Source organism: Polyodon spathula, chromosome 7 (genome assembly GCF_017654505.1).
Source record: "Polyodon spathula isolate WHYD16114869_AA chromosome 7, ASM1765450v1, whole genome shotgun sequence".
NCBI classification, from domain to species: Eukaryota; Metazoa; Chordata; class Actinopteri; order Acipenseriformes; family Polyodontidae; genus Polyodon; species Polyodon spathula.
In genome coordinates, this window is record NC_054540.1 from 55,017,246 (window position 1) to 55,034,745 (window position 17,500).

General features: G+C 41.6%; 1 protein-coding gene across 9 annotated transcripts in view; it reads right to left on the reverse strand.

Moving 5' to 3' along the window:
* The window catches only part of LOC121318846 (disks large homolog 3-like), a 64,956-nt gene that overhangs the window by 24,047 nt on the left and 23,409 nt on the right, over positions 1 to 17,500 (reverse strand). For all 9 annotated transcript variants that reach the window (XM_041255961.1, XM_041255954.1, XM_041255955.1 and 6 more), the window contains 3 exons: positions 2,241 to 2,294; positions 1,848 to 1,898; positions 1 to 66 (listed from right to left, as the gene is read on the reverse strand). The exon at positions 1 to 66 is cut by the window's left edge and continues 59 nt beyond it. In XM_041255961.1, coding sequence (XP_041111895.1) covers positions 1 to 66; positions 1,848 to 1,898; positions 2,241 to 2,294 — 171 coding nt within the window. The remainder of the gene's footprint in view (positions 67 to 1,847; positions 1,899 to 2,240; positions 2,295 to 17,500) is intronic.

Genomic DNA, 17,500 nt, shown 5'->3' on the forward strand with positions numbered 1-17,500 from the left:
TGGGTCATCTGGAATGTGTGGATTGTCGATTCCCCCAGCAATACTGAATCCCAGACCGGAGTTACCCTGGTGAAAAAAATATACAATAAAATACAGGAGTATTTTATTTTACTTTTTTTTTTTTTAATAACTGTGAATTCAAATACTGATCAATACTACTATTCGCTATACCATTCTCAGTCAGCATACAGGAGGCTGTGTGGTCTGGTGGTTAAAGACAAGGGCTTGTAACCAAGAGCTCCCCAGTTCAAATCCTGCCTCACTCACTGTGTGACTCTGAGCAAGTCACTTAACCTCCTTGTGCATCGTCTGAGATGTTCAGGTAAGTGACTCTGCAGCTGATGCATAGTTCACACACCCTAGTCTCTGTAAGTCGCCTTGGATAAAGGCGTCTGCTAAAAATAATAATAATAATAATAATAATAATTACTGCAAACTTTGAATCCAGATCAGTAATACTTATGGTTAAGGATCTGATGAATTCTGCAGGGAATGCATCTCTCTGTTTGCGTTTCAGTATTTGTGCACTACATTGTAGAGTTGCTGACAGGAGTAGCAGTGACTGTGTTTGCACACATGGTTCTACAAATATTTAAATAGTACTCTCGGAAGATACAAGCTGTTTTTCACAGAGCTGTCCTGTCTGAAACTGCTGGAAAGGTAGATAAAATGTACTATCAATATTCATGACACAGGACAGCACCCCAGACATCTGGGGATTGAGACCTGGAATAAATCCAAATTATGGGTACAACATAGCAATTATAAATGATGGTGTACAGTGAGTTGGACCGGATGCCTCTAACTGCCAGGTTTCATTAGTCTACAGTGAACGCCACAGAAGAATGACAAGGTACAACCAAAGCCAGCTGATGTCATGATGTTGACACAGGTTCTGACATGTGATGTCATCATCACATTTGTCATGATGTCATGTTTTACAGAAACATTTTGAGAAGTGCATTTTTTAAAACAATGCATTCCTTTTTGTATCAGATCAATATCAGAAATGTGTTACATATCCAACAAACCCTAAAAACCAAACCAGATTAGTGGGTCAGAAGAATATTGAAGCTGATAGTGCTCTATAAACTACTCAACAAGGCAGTACTCCACACAGCTGGAAAAGCCCTCATTTTAGTTTTCCAAAACAAATCTGAATGGAAGGTGGGTAAAGGATGCAGAGCAACTACAAAGAGTCTGGCATGCTGCAGAAATACAGTATTCAAACAGACCAGAACAGTGGACGTTTTCTGTTACATTGCTACAGCAGTTTATCTGTTTAGTTGATACAACAGGATAAACTGTCTGCTTCTACTTGATCGATAAAGCTTACTTCCTCAGAACCTGCACCAGTAAAGAGATGTCTGATTAGACTGAAAGGGCGACAGAACAAGAAGTAACAGACTCAGTTTCAAACAGCACACCTTGTCAGACAGACAGCCTGGACTATGGGAGAGCCTACATTTGGGAAGATTACAGCTTCTGCCTCTTCTTAGCAGGCTGTGCACTAAGCAAGCAGCTGCTCAGGACCACTTTCACCAGCAGGTATCCCCACTGAACAAAGGGGGGGGGGGGGGGGGGGGGGGGGAGCATTGGCAAGTTCTGTTATGTGAGCAGCAGTCCTATTGTGGAAATCATTGCCTTAACCTGAGAGTTTTACTGAGGGCACGCTCTGAAGGCTTCCTCAACAAACAGCCTCCGCTGCATTGATACATATTACACATCACAACCACCCTGCGATACAGCAAAAGAGACAGGAATGCATACTGCCACCTAGTGTCTAAAAAGAAAAAAAGAACAATGCACAATAAATAAATAAATGCTAACCACTTAATCACACCTACCCTTTCCAAAATAATCTCTTCATATTTGTACATTCCATCGCTACCGTTTACCTAGAGGATAAGGAAAGAAACAGCTTTAATGCATTTATCTATTTCGTGCTATGACAGTTCTAGTTTTTATTCATGTGCACTGCAGAGCTGAGAATGGAGTGATTCTGTGCTCTTTATTCAGGTGCAAGGTGACAGTGCTGCAGAGCCGAGAATGGACTGTTTGATACTCATTATGTTGCATGGTCCTAGCGCTAGAATGATCTTTCCTTTTTCGTGGGCAAACCACAGTCTGTACCCTGGTGTTTAAAAGCTTGAATGTTCTTCTTGAAGAGAAGCGGAATAATAACCGTGTAATAATTAAGCATTCACAAAAGGCAAGATCCACGTTGAAGAGATACTCACATAAGGGCCTGGGTCCAGGGAGTCTGCATTTACAATGATGGGAGGTGGGTTAGCCTGGAAAAGAGACATTGAAGGGATTAGTTCATATTCAAGAGACTGTACTGTAATGATATATTTTAGGATGTGACATTACTAGTTTATGTACCACCTAAACAGTGAAAAGGCAAAAAACTAGCGCTCCTGGCTGCCACTGGTATTGTTCAAACCTGAAGATTACAAAGGGGCATCAAACATACACTTACAAGACAGCATAGTGCAATCCTAAAGCAATCATTGATAGAGAAATCTGTACACACCCACATACATCAACTGAATCACTATTGCAGGAACGTAATGTAGAGGAGTTGCTAAAACAACCTGGCCTTAAAAAACAACCCATACAGACAGATAATACAGTGTGTAGAGGTGTAGATGGTGGGAAGGTGGCCTTTTCCACACTGGAGCCCCTTGCTATCCGTAGTGATGTCATTGCCCTACATGACAGTGCTGCATGGGTTAGTGGTAGCTATTCAACACTAACAGTAGAGTTGCTTGGTGGGGGGGGGGGGGGTTCCAGAATTGATCAGTAGAAACGTGTTGATTTAATTGAGGTCTAGTCTTTGTGATGAAGCAGAGAGGGTTGGGGTTGAAGGGTGACATCAATTCCACTGCTTGCCTGTTCTAAGGTGACTGATTTCTCATTTTAAACCAGCAGGGGTCTAAATGCATGGCAAGCTGCATGTTCTACATCCTACAAGCAACAGCTAATTACACATTGCTGTTATAAAACATCCTAAAGGCACTGCATAGCCCTAATTAAGTAGAGGCAGAAAATACAACAAGGAACAGAATGTGATTTCAGCAATCAACCTTCAGAGGAAAGGATATTATCGGAAGACACACACAAAGAAACTGATTATAAAATCATCATGGCCACTTTGTCTTGGCCTGACAAAGTTTTGAGATCAGCCAACTATTCGGAACTGGCCTCTCATTCGCAAATCTTTTGTTCTTAGGTACCAATAATACTGTACTTGGAGAGTGCTATATTTCACGTTGAGTTAATTTTCAGTTGCACTACAGTGCAATAAAACACACTTTATTTCACTGCATTTTAACCAGCAGAGTGACTTACATCAGTTTTCTGCACTGGGATAAATCTCTGCTGAGTAAAATGCAGTTAAATGAAGCAGACAGGAAAGGGCTGCTCCTCTGTGCAAAACACCAATATCTGCTAACAAGGAACAGTATAAATCCCACTGAATGATCAGTTAAAACAGGTATAAAGCAGGCTCTGTGCTGATATGAATCCCAGAAAACATGTGGCAGTGGCTCATGAACCCTACTGAGACTCTCTGGAAGTACAAAGGACAAGGGAGCTTCATGCTAAATTGCTACAGTAATTCTTTTTAACTATAGGGGTGTTTTATGAAGGTGTTCAGTGTGGAAATGGTTAACGTCCACTTTAGGGGAATGAGCTTCACAATTGCTGAAAAGGATTGAGACCCACCTTGGCTTTAGTCTTCACTACTGACATTGTGTAAGGTTATTACTAAGATACAATGAAGAGCAAAGAAGACAGCCCGGGCTACACAGAGCAGAGCCGCGGCAAACTGCTTTACACAATGAGGGCTGGGGGACTTTGAAGCGTTTTCAGAACCTGTCCTGCTTGTGTTTCGGGCTGATAAACGCTATCTAGCGAGCCTCCTCTCTCTCTAAGGGAAAGGAATTAGGATCGGCTTTCCTTCCAAATCCTGATTACTTCGCCGCAGTGTAAACAAAGCCCCTGGAAAATCAGGAGACGACCTCCCAGTCCTTGACTATCATCACTAGGTCAGTGTCAGTCTCCCAGTCCCTCAGCTCTAACCCCCAATCAACACAGACTCCCTCAGCTCTAACAGCTAGACCCTCAAAGCTTAACCACAGGCAATGACCTTGCAACAACCTCTTTCTGTTATATCCTTGCTAAAAGTTTACCACAAACAGTAATAGTTCAGCTTACAATGCTTGTCACACATTTATTCAATGGATTCACAGTGCTGTAACTATGGCTTTGTGGCAGGGCAGGGCCCTGTTTGTAAATATTGTGGGGTGGTGATTTGGTGGTGGTTGGCAGGGATGGGGTTAATTTTCTATCCCTGCCAAAACACATGTGAAAATGTGGCTGGAGCTAATTGAATAATTGATAATTAGGCTCCAGCCACATGCTATAAAAAGGGGGAAATTACTTTGTTTGGTGGAGGTGTTTTGGGGTGAATGTTTCTGTGTGTTACAAAGGTCAGTGAAGGCTCTGCCCAGCCTGAACAGTTTTTTTGTTTAATCCTTTTATTTTTGGCTCTGTGAGCCGTGTTTTGATTTACTTTTTATTGATTAAAACAGCGCAGCAATGCTTTCACTACAGTTTTATTGTCTCCGAGTCTCTGTCCTCCCGGCTATCCTGTCACAGGCTTATAATGGCATTTACTGTGCATACTTATAACACCACTAGATCACACACTATGCCCCAGTCCTTCAGCTTTAACTAAACACTGCCTCCCAGTGTATCAGCTTTAACCACTAGGTCACGCTGCCTCCCATCTGCTCAGGGAAAATTGTGGTCTTTGAGGCAATAAGGCTTTTAATAATTAGTTCCTTTCTTAAGCATTACGGGACATCCCGAGTGTTACCATCCTATAGAACTTCCAAGAGAAACAAATGAAACAAAAACTCACAGTGTGGAGCACTGCTTTAAACAGACACATCCCCACTCTGGGTCAGAGGCTCGGTTTTACAGTGTCTGCTGTGTTTTAAAGCCATTCTTTCTTTACATCAGAGACAGTAGCCTCTTCCAATTGTAATTACAATTTCTTTATAAATGTATCAGCCCCTTCCTTGGAGACCTACAAGTAAAACGAGATCATAATTCATTTTAGCTCCCGTTGTTGCCTCTGGTTGTGTGGTTTAAAAAAGTCTGAGATACAATCTTCACTGCCGTAAAAGAGCAGTGCTGGCGTGCTAACCTATGCTTTCAAACTCATCTTCTTAAATCTTGTTAGCTTACTATACTTTATTACTGGAATTCGTTTTTAATTTGTATAAACCCTCTGATCTAAGTTGCTGCCTATTCTCTTTTATATCAGTTATAGGTAAAGCCAGGATATCTCCTGCCCCCTGTGCCAGCTATGCATGGTTAACCTCAGCTCAGCCAGCAGTGGATCAGTGTGTGGAGACTGAATACACTGGAAGCACCACAGCACCAGCAGCCATCCACACAGATCAGCACGACACGGGAATTAACAAAATCTGGATGAGTTTATCCCAAATCCCTTCATTTTCTCTCATTCAGACCTGATCATTGTGTATTCCCAGCCAGCTGTCACTGCTCATTTCTCCCGACGCTGGGATCATTGTCTCTGTAATGGGGGGTAATGGAGTGGGGGTGACCCCCAAGCTCCAGTGCCATGGGTTCCAGCTCCAGTGGGCTTCCCCAATGAGATTTCCATGTGCAGTCGCTCCCGTCAAACCTCTGCCTCCAACAGTCAGACTCCTTTGGAATCTGCTCTTTAGATTTTAAGGCTTTGTATTTCGAACAAAAACATCCTCAAAAGGTCAAGCACTAGAAACTTTCAGTACTGGAGTTTCTCAACTCCTTTGATTTGTGTGAAATCCCCCCCCCCCCAAAAAAAAAAGAAATATCCGCCCCTTTAGAGTTTCCTAGTTATAGCCGGGGCATGCTGCCAATTTTTGCTTAATAAATTAATTGAAATAAGGCTACAAAGTGATTTGTGCAGTTCTTAAAGAGTAATTAATATTTAGTAAAGAACTCAAATAATGATTTTATTACTAATAACTAACCCCTAGTGGATCATGAGCGCATTCAATCTCGACTATAATCTAATACAGCCGCAACCGCTTCTAGTAGATGCCCAGCCTAAAATACAATAACAATTACATCACAGACGTCTCTCTACTGTGAGTGTACGAGAAAGGGCTGGTCCCTGTTTGACTTTCTATTTTTAATAAAAGCTAGGTCCAGGGAATGCTGTGCTGTTTCCCTGATGAAGTGCTTATTGATCTCAAACAGCTCTACCCTGGCAGGGTTTCCTGCAAACCCTTTGCCATCAAAGGCTCTGGCTGCAGAAACACTGAACCAGTATCGCCTTCGCAAAACCCTGTCTTTAATTGTTAAATAATCAATGTGTTCCCATAGCAACAGATCCTCTGGCTTGCTTCCTTCAATACCAAGTCCCCATCGCCAACTCAACAAATGCCCTACATTTTGTGTATTGTAAAAATAATTCAGACCATACCAACCCCTTTAACTTTTCCCCCACAAGCCACATTGCCCTTCTTTTCTATGTGTTGTTGGTGATACTGCCTGCCTAATCACTAGAGCTGAGACTCCTTCTCCACCTCACTGCTCTCCCCTACAGGATAGCTTACCTCCCTGTCCCTCAGCTCTAACCACTACAGCACACTGACTCCCTCCCTCAGCTCTATAACCACTAGACACCACACCCTCCCAGCCCCAGCTCTAACCACCAAAGCACACTGCCTCCCCGTCCCTCAGCTCTAACCACTAGACCACATTGCCCCCCAGTCACTCAGCTCTAACTACTAGAGCACACTGCCTCCCCATCACTCAGCTCTAACCACTAGACCACACTGCCTCCCAGCCCCTCAGCTCTAACCACTAGTTAAATCACAGTTAGTGGAGTCAGGCTCAGAGTCACACAGTGCAAGGAAGTGGGGGAAAGAGTCCTGCGGAGGAATGCAGCCCCCCCCCCTCCATGGTCAGAGCGAGGAGCCTGAAAAGATAGCAGTTTCCACAGCACATCTTTAAATAGTGCCCATTTATCACACGCTGACTGCTTCATCAACAGGAGACAGCATGTATTACTAATTATCCATTTGTTTGATGGAGAGAGAGAGAGAGAGAGAGAGAGAGAGAGAGAGAGAGAGAGAGAGAGAGAGACCTGGGTTCAAGCCCAGTTCAGTGGGCAGCATCTCACATCACAAACGCAATTCCACATAAGGCACTGGGTAGATTTGATTTCATTGAGCAGGGCATGATGAGCTGAGGATGGTCCCTTCCATTGCTATTGCATGAGTTGTATCACTGTTCGTAGCACACATCTCATACCAAGGTTGGGAATGCAAAACGCTCAGTGTTACGAAAAAGTCAATCATCCTATAAAGTGTGGTGTATGTATTAATGTAAAGCCAGGCAGACGGGCTCCATGGTCTATAGGGGGGTATCAGTGACAGAGAGCGAGGGACAGTGATGTCCAGGTTGAATCCACACACTGCAGTAGCATCTCACTCTATTGAGCCCTCTACCCAGCACCTGGGTGTCCTGACCCCTGACTGTGAGCATCCTAATCAGCTGGTCTGTTAATGTAAGAACTGGGAAACTGATTTTTTAAGCTTGTGGTCCAGAGCAAATATTTGCCTGCTTTTTATGTAACTGCAGTTGTTTAGTTCTAGTTAAAAGGGTGGGTCCCCACTTTAAATGAGGTGCCTGCTAACAATTAATGATGGATTGGTTAATTTAAAGAATTCTAGAAAATCACCAATTTTCAATCTAAAATCTAAATCACTGTTGAATTATTGAAACTTATTATAAAGCATTACCACACAGAAAAACAGGAGCAAAAGCCTAAATCACCCTGGATCAAAAGCCTAAATTCTTCAACGCTTACACTGTGATTTTACTCAGCGGTTCTGAGGTTCCCACTGTGTCTCAAACAAGTCCATCAGCCAGAGCTGGCCCAATCTCAGTAACCAGCCACACTGCCAAACACACTGCAGTCCAATCAATAAAACATATAAGAACATAAGAACATAAGAAAGTTTACAAACGAGAGGAGGCCATTCGGCCCATCTTGCTCGTTTGGTTGTTAGTAGCTTATTGATCCCAGAATCTCATCAAGCAGCTTCTTGAAGGATCCCAGGGTGGCAGCTTCAACAACATTACTGGGGAGTTGATTCCAGACCCTCACAATTCTCTGTGTAAAAAAGTGCCTCCTATTTTCTGTTCTGAATACCCCTTTGTCTAATCTCCATTTGTGACCCCTGGTCCTTGTTTCTTTTTTCAGGCTGAAAAAGTCCCTTGGGTCGACACTGTCAATACCTTTCAGAATTTTGAAGGCTTGAATTTGGTCGCCACGTAGTCTTCTTTGTTCAAGACTGAACAGATTCAATTCTTTTAGCCTGTCTGCATATGACATGCCTTTTAAGCCCGGAATAATTCTGGTCGCTCTTCTTTGCACTCTTTCTAGAGCAGCAATATCTTTTTTATAGCGAGGTGACCAGAACTGCACACAATATTCAAGATGAGGTCTTACTAGTGCATTGTACAGTTTTAACATTACTTCCCTTGATTTAAATTCAACACTTTCCACAATGTATCCGAGCATCTTGTTAGCCTTTTTTATAGCTTCCCCACATTGTCTAGATGAAGACATTTCTGAGTCAACAAAAACTCCTAGGTTTTTTTCATAGATTCCTTCTCCAATTTCAGTATCTCCCATATGATATTTATAATGTACATTTTTATTTCCTGCGTGCAGTACCTTACACTTTTCTCTATTAAATGTCATTTGCCATGTGTCTGCCCAGTTCTGAATCTTGTCTAGATCATTTTGAATGACCTTTGCTGCTGCAACAGTGTTTGCCACTCCTCCTACTTTTGTGTCATCTGCAAATTTAACAAGTTTGCTTACTATACCAGAATCTAAATCATTAATGTAGATTAGGAATAGCAGAGGACCTAATACTGATCCCTGTGGTACACCACTGGTTACCACACTCCATTCTGAGGTTTTTCCTCTAATCAGTACTTTCTGTTTTCTACATGTTAACCACTCCCTAATCCATGTACATGTGTTTCTTTGAATCCCAACTGCGTTCAGTTTGAGAATTAATCTTTTGTGCGGGACTTTGTCAAAAGCTTTCTGGAAATCTAAATAAACCATGTCATATGCTTTGCAAGTATCCATTATCAATGTTGCATCCTCAAAAAAATCAAGCAAGTTAGTTAGACACGATCTCCCTTTCCTAAAACCATGTTGACTGTCTCCCAGGACCCTGTTACCATATAGGTAATTTTCCATTTTGGATCTTATTATAGTTTCCATAAGTTTGCATATAATAGAAGTCAGGCTTACTGGTCTGTAGTTACCTGGTTCAGTTTTGTTTCCCTTTTTGTGGATCGGTATTACGTTTGCAATTTTCCAGTCTGTCGGTACCACCCCTGTGTCAAGAGACTGCTGCATGATCTTGGTTAGCGGTTTGTAAATTACTTCTTTCATTTCTTTGAGTACTACTGGGAGGATCTCATCCGGCCCAGGGGATTTGTTTATTTTAAGAGCTCCTAGTCCCTTTAACACTTCTGCCTCAGTTATGCTAAAGTTATTTAAAACTGGATAGGAACTAGACGACATGTGGGGCATGTTGTTTTATATTATATATTACATGCATCGTATCCATTCTGTACATAAAAACAACAGCAACATGGAGAGAGAGAGAGAGAGCGAGCGAGAGGGAGTTCACCACACAACACCCAGGCTCTGTCTGCTGCGTTGTATCACAACCCTAATAAAAGGTCATCATTAAACACAGTACAATCCTAATAGCTGATCTCACTTTGCCACAAACAACAATTAAAATGCATTTGCACAAATCATCCCCTGACATTGGCACACAAACCACACCACATGCTAGTCCCTTACTGGGATCCTTCCTAACCAACACAACCAACTGGAATCAGCCTGCAAGGGATCTGAAATCGTCCATTCTGTGGAATTTACATTGTTCTCTTTACTGGGAACCAGTTTGTGATCAGCCTCTTTTACCAGGGACTCTTCACTGGGCTTCCAGCCAGCTGCTAGTTTGGGTATTATGGGACAGAGAGTAAATCAGCAGTTTCTGGGTCAATAATTTAATCTGCTCTGTTTTGTGTGATCAACTTGGTGTAGGATTTTCTGAATGACTGCATTCACACTTAATTACTGAGATGATATATCTAATCAAGGCTCTTGTGTTTGAAATACTAACACAGATGTATTTTGTGATTCTCTATAGATTACACCAGACCCTGATGTGTGGGCCTTCACTGGGTTTTAAAAGAACTCCACCTATATATACAAAAAGAAAAACGACATAACGATTACGCATACCATGTTGCTCTATTACTTCTTGGGTAGCAGTGTATGTGTGTTCCCATACAATCAATTGCTGCAATTTAACAGAAATATAATAGAATACAAATACAGACTACGGATTTGTGTTGCTAACCCGGTTGCTAAGCAGTACATCACAAAACGCACTGACAGCAGAACACCGGACTCACTGAAATTCTATGACGACATTTCAAAATGTCTTGGAGGCCATTACTGTAGGCGGTAAGTAAGATCGCCAGAAGACCTTGGGCTGTACATTTTACAGGGCAGGTAGGTTCCAGCTTTTACTAGAGAATCCAGTCTGGGGGAATCTTGGACTGGAATCCTGGGTTACAAACGGATTTGAAGACACCCGTGGCTCATCCAAGGTTACAAACTCACACTGGTCCTGGTTTTCAGAACTACACTTTTTTTAGGCATACTGCATTACTGAAATAACCAGGTGTCAGAAACTTGAGCATTCAGGACTAAATATACCCTGAAGTGATCACACTTATTGCAGCGTGATTATACGTCTCATCTGAATCTGTAGGCTTACTGTTAAGAGATGCTCATGCAGATACACGGTAAGAATAATTTATTTAACAGACTCTTGGTGATTTCATGAATATACTCAGTTTAGGGTAGTGCAGAACCCCAGTTCTGAGTGCAGAACATGCGAGAGTTTATAACCCTGTCCTGCATGTTTAATAAAGTGATTTTAAATAGAATCTGGAATATGAATTGGACTCATTGGTGCTCATATTATATTTGATGCAAGGATTGTGCTGATTATATCATTGGAATTTAATGGAAATACTAATCCATGCAAATCCATATTCCGAATTAAGCTTTCTGATTTGGATCTGCCTCTCTGTGTAGCACACTGTGCAATAGTGACGCTCCAGGCTCAGCATGCAGGAACATTCACAGCAAAGGACAACGCATCAGCCACAAACCTCTACGCCTTTCATAGAAAAGCTTTTGAAATGCTGATGTCTATTTATACAAAGAATAAATGGAAAAGGAAACAAACAGTTTGTTCTGAATACTCTTACACAAATTACTTCAATGTAAAAGAATCTTGAAATCCAAAATACTTGTCCGTAATCTTTAGTGACTATACTGTCAGTGCACATGAGATTGCACCTGCAAAATCACAATATGGAAAAGGGAATACAATTAAAAACACAGGAACATTAACTACATGCATTTGCACTGGAGTCACCATTTCTTAATATTGAATACATGAATACACTGAATACAACAGTTCTGTGATTGGTGGATGGAACTCCAGTTACTGTTTTAACTATGCATTTAACAGTCATTTTCTCAATAATATAATTTTGTTACAATTAAATGTATTAAATAACGTCCTTTAAGCCTTCGAGCTCCAGTGCCTGATTACTGGCACAGCTCTTGGTATATTCACTGGCATATAATCCAAGTTAAACCCAGACCAGAAACGTACAGAGTTCGCATATAGCTCAAACTGGCCAAACCAGCCTATAAACGTCAGGTCCTACTTCTTTAAAAACTGTCTCAATGTATCATTCATTGCAACGTCTACACAGTAGATAACAGTGATTTAATAAAATAATCATTCTATGTTTAATCAGTTTGAAGAGTCAGTTCTTGAATAGGGTTATTGTTTGGACTTATGTCATTGTTTTATTGTTATTTACTGAGTCTGGTCTAGTTGGGTCTCTCTTTGTATTAGTGCTGCACTATTGAGATGTACCTGTGTTGGCCCCGCGGGCACAAAGTGAACAAACGAAACTAAACTCAGCTGTGTCCTTTGGAAGCAGGCTGTGGCTCTGGCATTAAGATGGGTCTACACTAAAGCAATATCACATTGCGTGTTACAATAATAGGCGTGCTACAGAGAAAGCCTTTCACTCAAAGTAAAAGTAGGTGCAAACTTCAGGATTGGTACTGCATCTTCTGAAAGATCTCAGACATAAATAGATACAAACAAACATGGAGGCACAGATGACTTGAAAAATTCACCACCGCAGTTTCCACACCTACATTGGGACCGACGCCAGGCTCAGGTTGCCTTTAGATATACTTCTGGGAAATTGCAACAAACCTATCTTGTGTGCTTTGTTTATTTGAAAGATTAGAAATCGCATATCTGAAATCACAGTGAAGTAGTTGCCAAAATTCCAGTACATCGTATCCTGTGTGTGAAGGTCATCCCGTGTATAGAACACCATGCCCAATCCCAGTGTTCAAAACTCAAACCGTAAAAAACATGCATACCTTTCTTTACATTTTGATAAAGAAGAAACTATTACAGAAATGGCAAATTAAAAAAGCACCTTTGTTTTTAAAAGTTACGTTTTACAAAAATGTATTTCTTTTTAAACCTATTCCTGAGTGCAATCTTTATGTGTGTGATTTATAATAATTTATAACAAGTTTGAGCAACCAGAACCGCTCAGTTTCGCTAAAGGTCCTCTGACCCACAGTGCACGAGATGACGTCTCTTATCAATAAGAGACACCCTGCACATGATATATTAACTTGTATTGTAAACGATTGTTCTGTGATCATCCTGACACTGTATGACAATACTGGAAGTAAGGAAGGCTTTTCTATATGGCTTCAACAGCACAAAATGTTCTGCCACCAGTGATTTGCTAGCGTATCTCACTTGCAAAACATCACATGAGAGGTAAGCAGTTGTGATGCATAGTTCACTCCCTAGGCTCTAAGTCGTGACAATGTGAGTGATGCACACACACAGTCTGGACTACCTCACAGTGTGAGTGATGCACACACACAGTCTGGACTACCTGACAATGTGAGTGATGCACCTCACACACACACACACACACACACAGTCTGGACTACCTCACAGTGTGAGTGATGCACACACACAGTCTGGACTACCTGACAATGTGAGTGATGCACACACACACACACACACAGTCTGGACTACCTCACAATGTGAGTGATGCACACACACACAGTCTGGACTACCTCACAGTGTGAGTGATGCACACACACAGTCTGGACTACCTCACAGTGTGAGTGATGCACACACACAGTCTGGACTACCTCACAATGTGAGTGATGCACACACACAGTCTGGACTACCTCACAATGTGAGTGATGCACACACACACACACAGTCTGGACTACCTCACAATGTGAGTGATGCACACACACAGTCTGGACCACTTCACAATATGAGTGATACACACACACAGTCTGGACTACCTCACAATATGAGTGATGCACACACACAGTCTGGACTACCTCACAGTGTGAGTGATGCACACACAGTCTGGACTACCTCACAGTGTGAGTGATGCACACACACAGTCTGGACTACCTCACAATGTGAGTGATGCACACACACAGTCTGGACTACCTCACAATGTGAGTGATGCACACACACAGTCTGGACTACCTCACAATGTGAGTGATGCACATACACACACACACAGTCTGGACTACCTCACAATGTGAGTGATGCACACACACAGTCTGGACTACCTCACAATGTGAGTGATGCACACACACAGTCTGGACTACCTCACAATGTGAGTGATGCACACACACAGTCTGGACTACCTCACAATGTGAGTGATGCACACACACAGTCTGGACTACCTCACAATATGAGTAATGCACACACACAGTCTGGACTACCTGACAATGTGAGTGATGCACACACACAGTCTGGACTACCTCACAATGTGAGTGATGCACACACACACAGTCTGGACTACCTCACAATGTGAGTGATGCACACACACACACACAGTCTGGACTACCTCACAATGTGAGTGATGACCACACACAGTCTGGACTACAGATCAAAACTGATTATATTGCGGGTAGCATTTAACAAACCGAGTTTTGATTGAAAGCAGATTTCTTTTGTGCTTCAGTTTCCCAAAAGTCTTACAAATACCTTTTCTTTTCATCAGGAAAACAATTCCACAATTACAGAAAAATGCATGCATGAATTCATTTTTAGCATATTTCTGTCCTGCATTTTCAATATAAACCCTTTGGCATTAGTTTTTAATCCATTTTGAAAACCAAAATGAAAGTGGTTCTTGAGCGGATGTTTTTTAATTGGGGGGTGGGAGGTGGGCGCATGACATGGCCTGTTTCCCTAGGTATAGCTGGACAGTCTGGGTGAGGTGTAGCTGGGTGGTGTTTCGCTCCACCTCAGACAGTGCAGTTTTGTATCTCATACCCAACGGGGTCAAGCTGTGCAGTGCAGAGGCACGTCCTCGAAAGCCCTGTGCTAAAAAGACTGACTGTTTCAAACAATGGTGGCTGTGAGCAAAGGCCACGTTCTAAACAAACCCGACACAGTTGCTTCGTGGGACTCAGAAGAAATGACAGTTCTCCTCAACACTGGAGCAGAAAAGCACATTCAAGAGCAGCTGTCAGGCACAGTTTGACATTGAAAAGTGCTTGACAAAATCACAGAAATTCTGCTATTCAGTGTTCAGATAAAATAAAAATAAATGAAAAATGAATACAAGATTGAAGATAAGAACACACTGTGATCCGACAATGACACCAGAAAACAAACAGCCAGCTCAGCTATACCTGACAATGACACTGGGACACAGACAGCCATCTTTAATGACACCTCACCCAGGCTGTCCACCTCACCCAGGCTGTCCACCTCACCCAGGCTGTCAAGCTCACCCAGACTGTCAAGCTCAGCTATACCAGGGACAGGCAGCGGAAACGAAGCAATACAAAGACCAGGAGCAGGCTATAATGGTGACAGGGTTGTATTGTATGAGATTAGGGTTAGGGTGTAAGGCTGGATAAGAGAATGGTAGTGAGGGCTGGGGTTATCATCATTTCCTGACGCTATTGTCAACTCTCTGAATAATTTGTCACCTGCCCTGAGGACATGTTAAGGGCATTTCCAGCATGCTCTTCTGTTTAGAAAGCCGAAGATGTCTCCATCTTTGTGAGAGTCGTTTGTTTAACGCGTCCGCTTCATTTGAAACGCGTGGCTCATGTTATTTATGTTGCGCTGAATAGTGTGTTTAATTGTGTGTTTATAAAAGAGATGCTAAATCGAAACGTACTCTCCTTCACAAACACATTTCAATGAAATGAACTGCAAGAAAGAGGGAAAATTGAGCAGTTTAATGCTAGCCATTTAATAGCATGTTTAGACTAATAAACTGACAAGCAGACTAAAACAAGAACATATCTGTCAGCACGGACTTGAAGGGAGGGGGGCGAAGGGAAGAGGGAGAGAGTAAAGCTGTAACAAGAGCATCTCAGCAATAATACCCAATCCTGTGGGCATTAACTGGTGAGCTCCGATGATCCTTGAGGTTTAGATATTTTTTAAATTGAATTGCTTTTTGCTAGTTTTGCATTTTGAAAAGGCGTCATCTTACTGTTGAGCAGTGTCTGCCGTTTGCAGCAGCAGCAGCAATGCAGAGATGGAAGCACATGACATAATCAAACCCAAACACGACAAATGAGTGACGTACACACCAGCCAGTCACCAAGAGGGCTGTGATTTACCACGTGGGCCTGTGTTGTACCGTGCTTTCACTTTGCTTTCCTACTGTACAAACATGTTACGATTTTATCATGCAACCCTACAGTAAACTTCTCAAAGGGTTCTCTTACCATTCATCTTGCTTTATATTTACCTTGTGATCCACAGTATTGTTTTATAACGGGGGGGACAGATTATAGGTGTTAAACGAGATCTAATTTATTATTATTATTATTATTATTATTATTATTATTATAATAATATAATATTGAACAAAAAAGAATAGTTTTCCAAATACAATATTGTTGTGATAGTTGTTTTTCTTTCCAAATAGGTTTATGTTATAACAACACTATCAAAGGAAACATCTTTGACATTATTAAGATTTTTTTTTTTTAATGTTATTGATATTTTAAACATATACATTTGGAACTGCGTAGAACACTTCACATTAAACTTTTTCTAAGTGTATTGAGGACCTCACAAATACCAAGTCAGCTTTACTGCTTTAACACGGACACTAAAACGCCAAGATCAGGTAAGTGACAGATATATTTTAGCATTTGGTTTAGCTTCGCCTATCTGCATTGACATGATAGAGAGACAGGCGCAGCAGACACAATCTACCCTGGAAAACAACCACCAAACCGTCTGAGTAACACCAAAATACTCTTGAGATCCAAACACGTGACCTTCAGTCTACTTTTGGCTTAATCCAGCTGGTTTCAGCACTAGCACTAGCCCTGGACTACCTGACCTGAGCTAACATTAGCAAGTGCTAATCAGGGTCTGTGAAACCAGCTGTAGCACTTAAACATGCCCATGTTTTGTAATTCACTAGTTCTCACGTGAAAACTAAAAGATAATTTGTACCATATTACAGTAAAAGCTGGTTCTCAGCTAAATGACCACTGAAGAGATTTGGAAGCACACTCTTCTGTACAGTAGAATGCATGCTGTTTATTGTGGACATCATTTACACATTGCTATGCATGCTATATTTTGGACAGTCGTTTATAAATTCTTATATATGAACACACGAGCACTGTTTGCCCTAATATTTGAATCTTTGTCCCAGGACTAATAAATATTGAAGCTGACGGAAAGCATACTGTCTACGTAGGAAAGGGAATGCATTGAGCATGCCTAAGAAGTACAACATGATTATATTTAGAGGACATCATTATACGAGAGGACAGCTTCTGAACCTTCCCTTTTGAATCTTTATAGAAATTGTTATTTTCCTGGCATTTTACTTTCAATCTTTTAAAAGACACAGAGACCTGCACCTTACGGTCAAATATCCCTGCTTTCATGATGAAAACTGCAGTGGTATTTAGATCTGCAGATGATTATATCAAATGCTGTTGTATTTGCCAGATTATCCACATTAATTCTCATCTGATTCACTTGAAAAAATGACAGTGGCAACACTTTTTAAACCGAGAAAATCATTTCCTGCAACTGACTTGCTCAGTCTTCTCATTCAGTAACTACTAGTGGAATTTCAGATAACATTTTAAATCCCTTGTTCCCTCCTGCCTGTATCCTGAACCACAGACTCTAGTCCCTGAGAAAGCAGGGACTCAGAACACAAGCTTGAATTTCCCTCGTATTCCCTTTGCTAAAAAAAC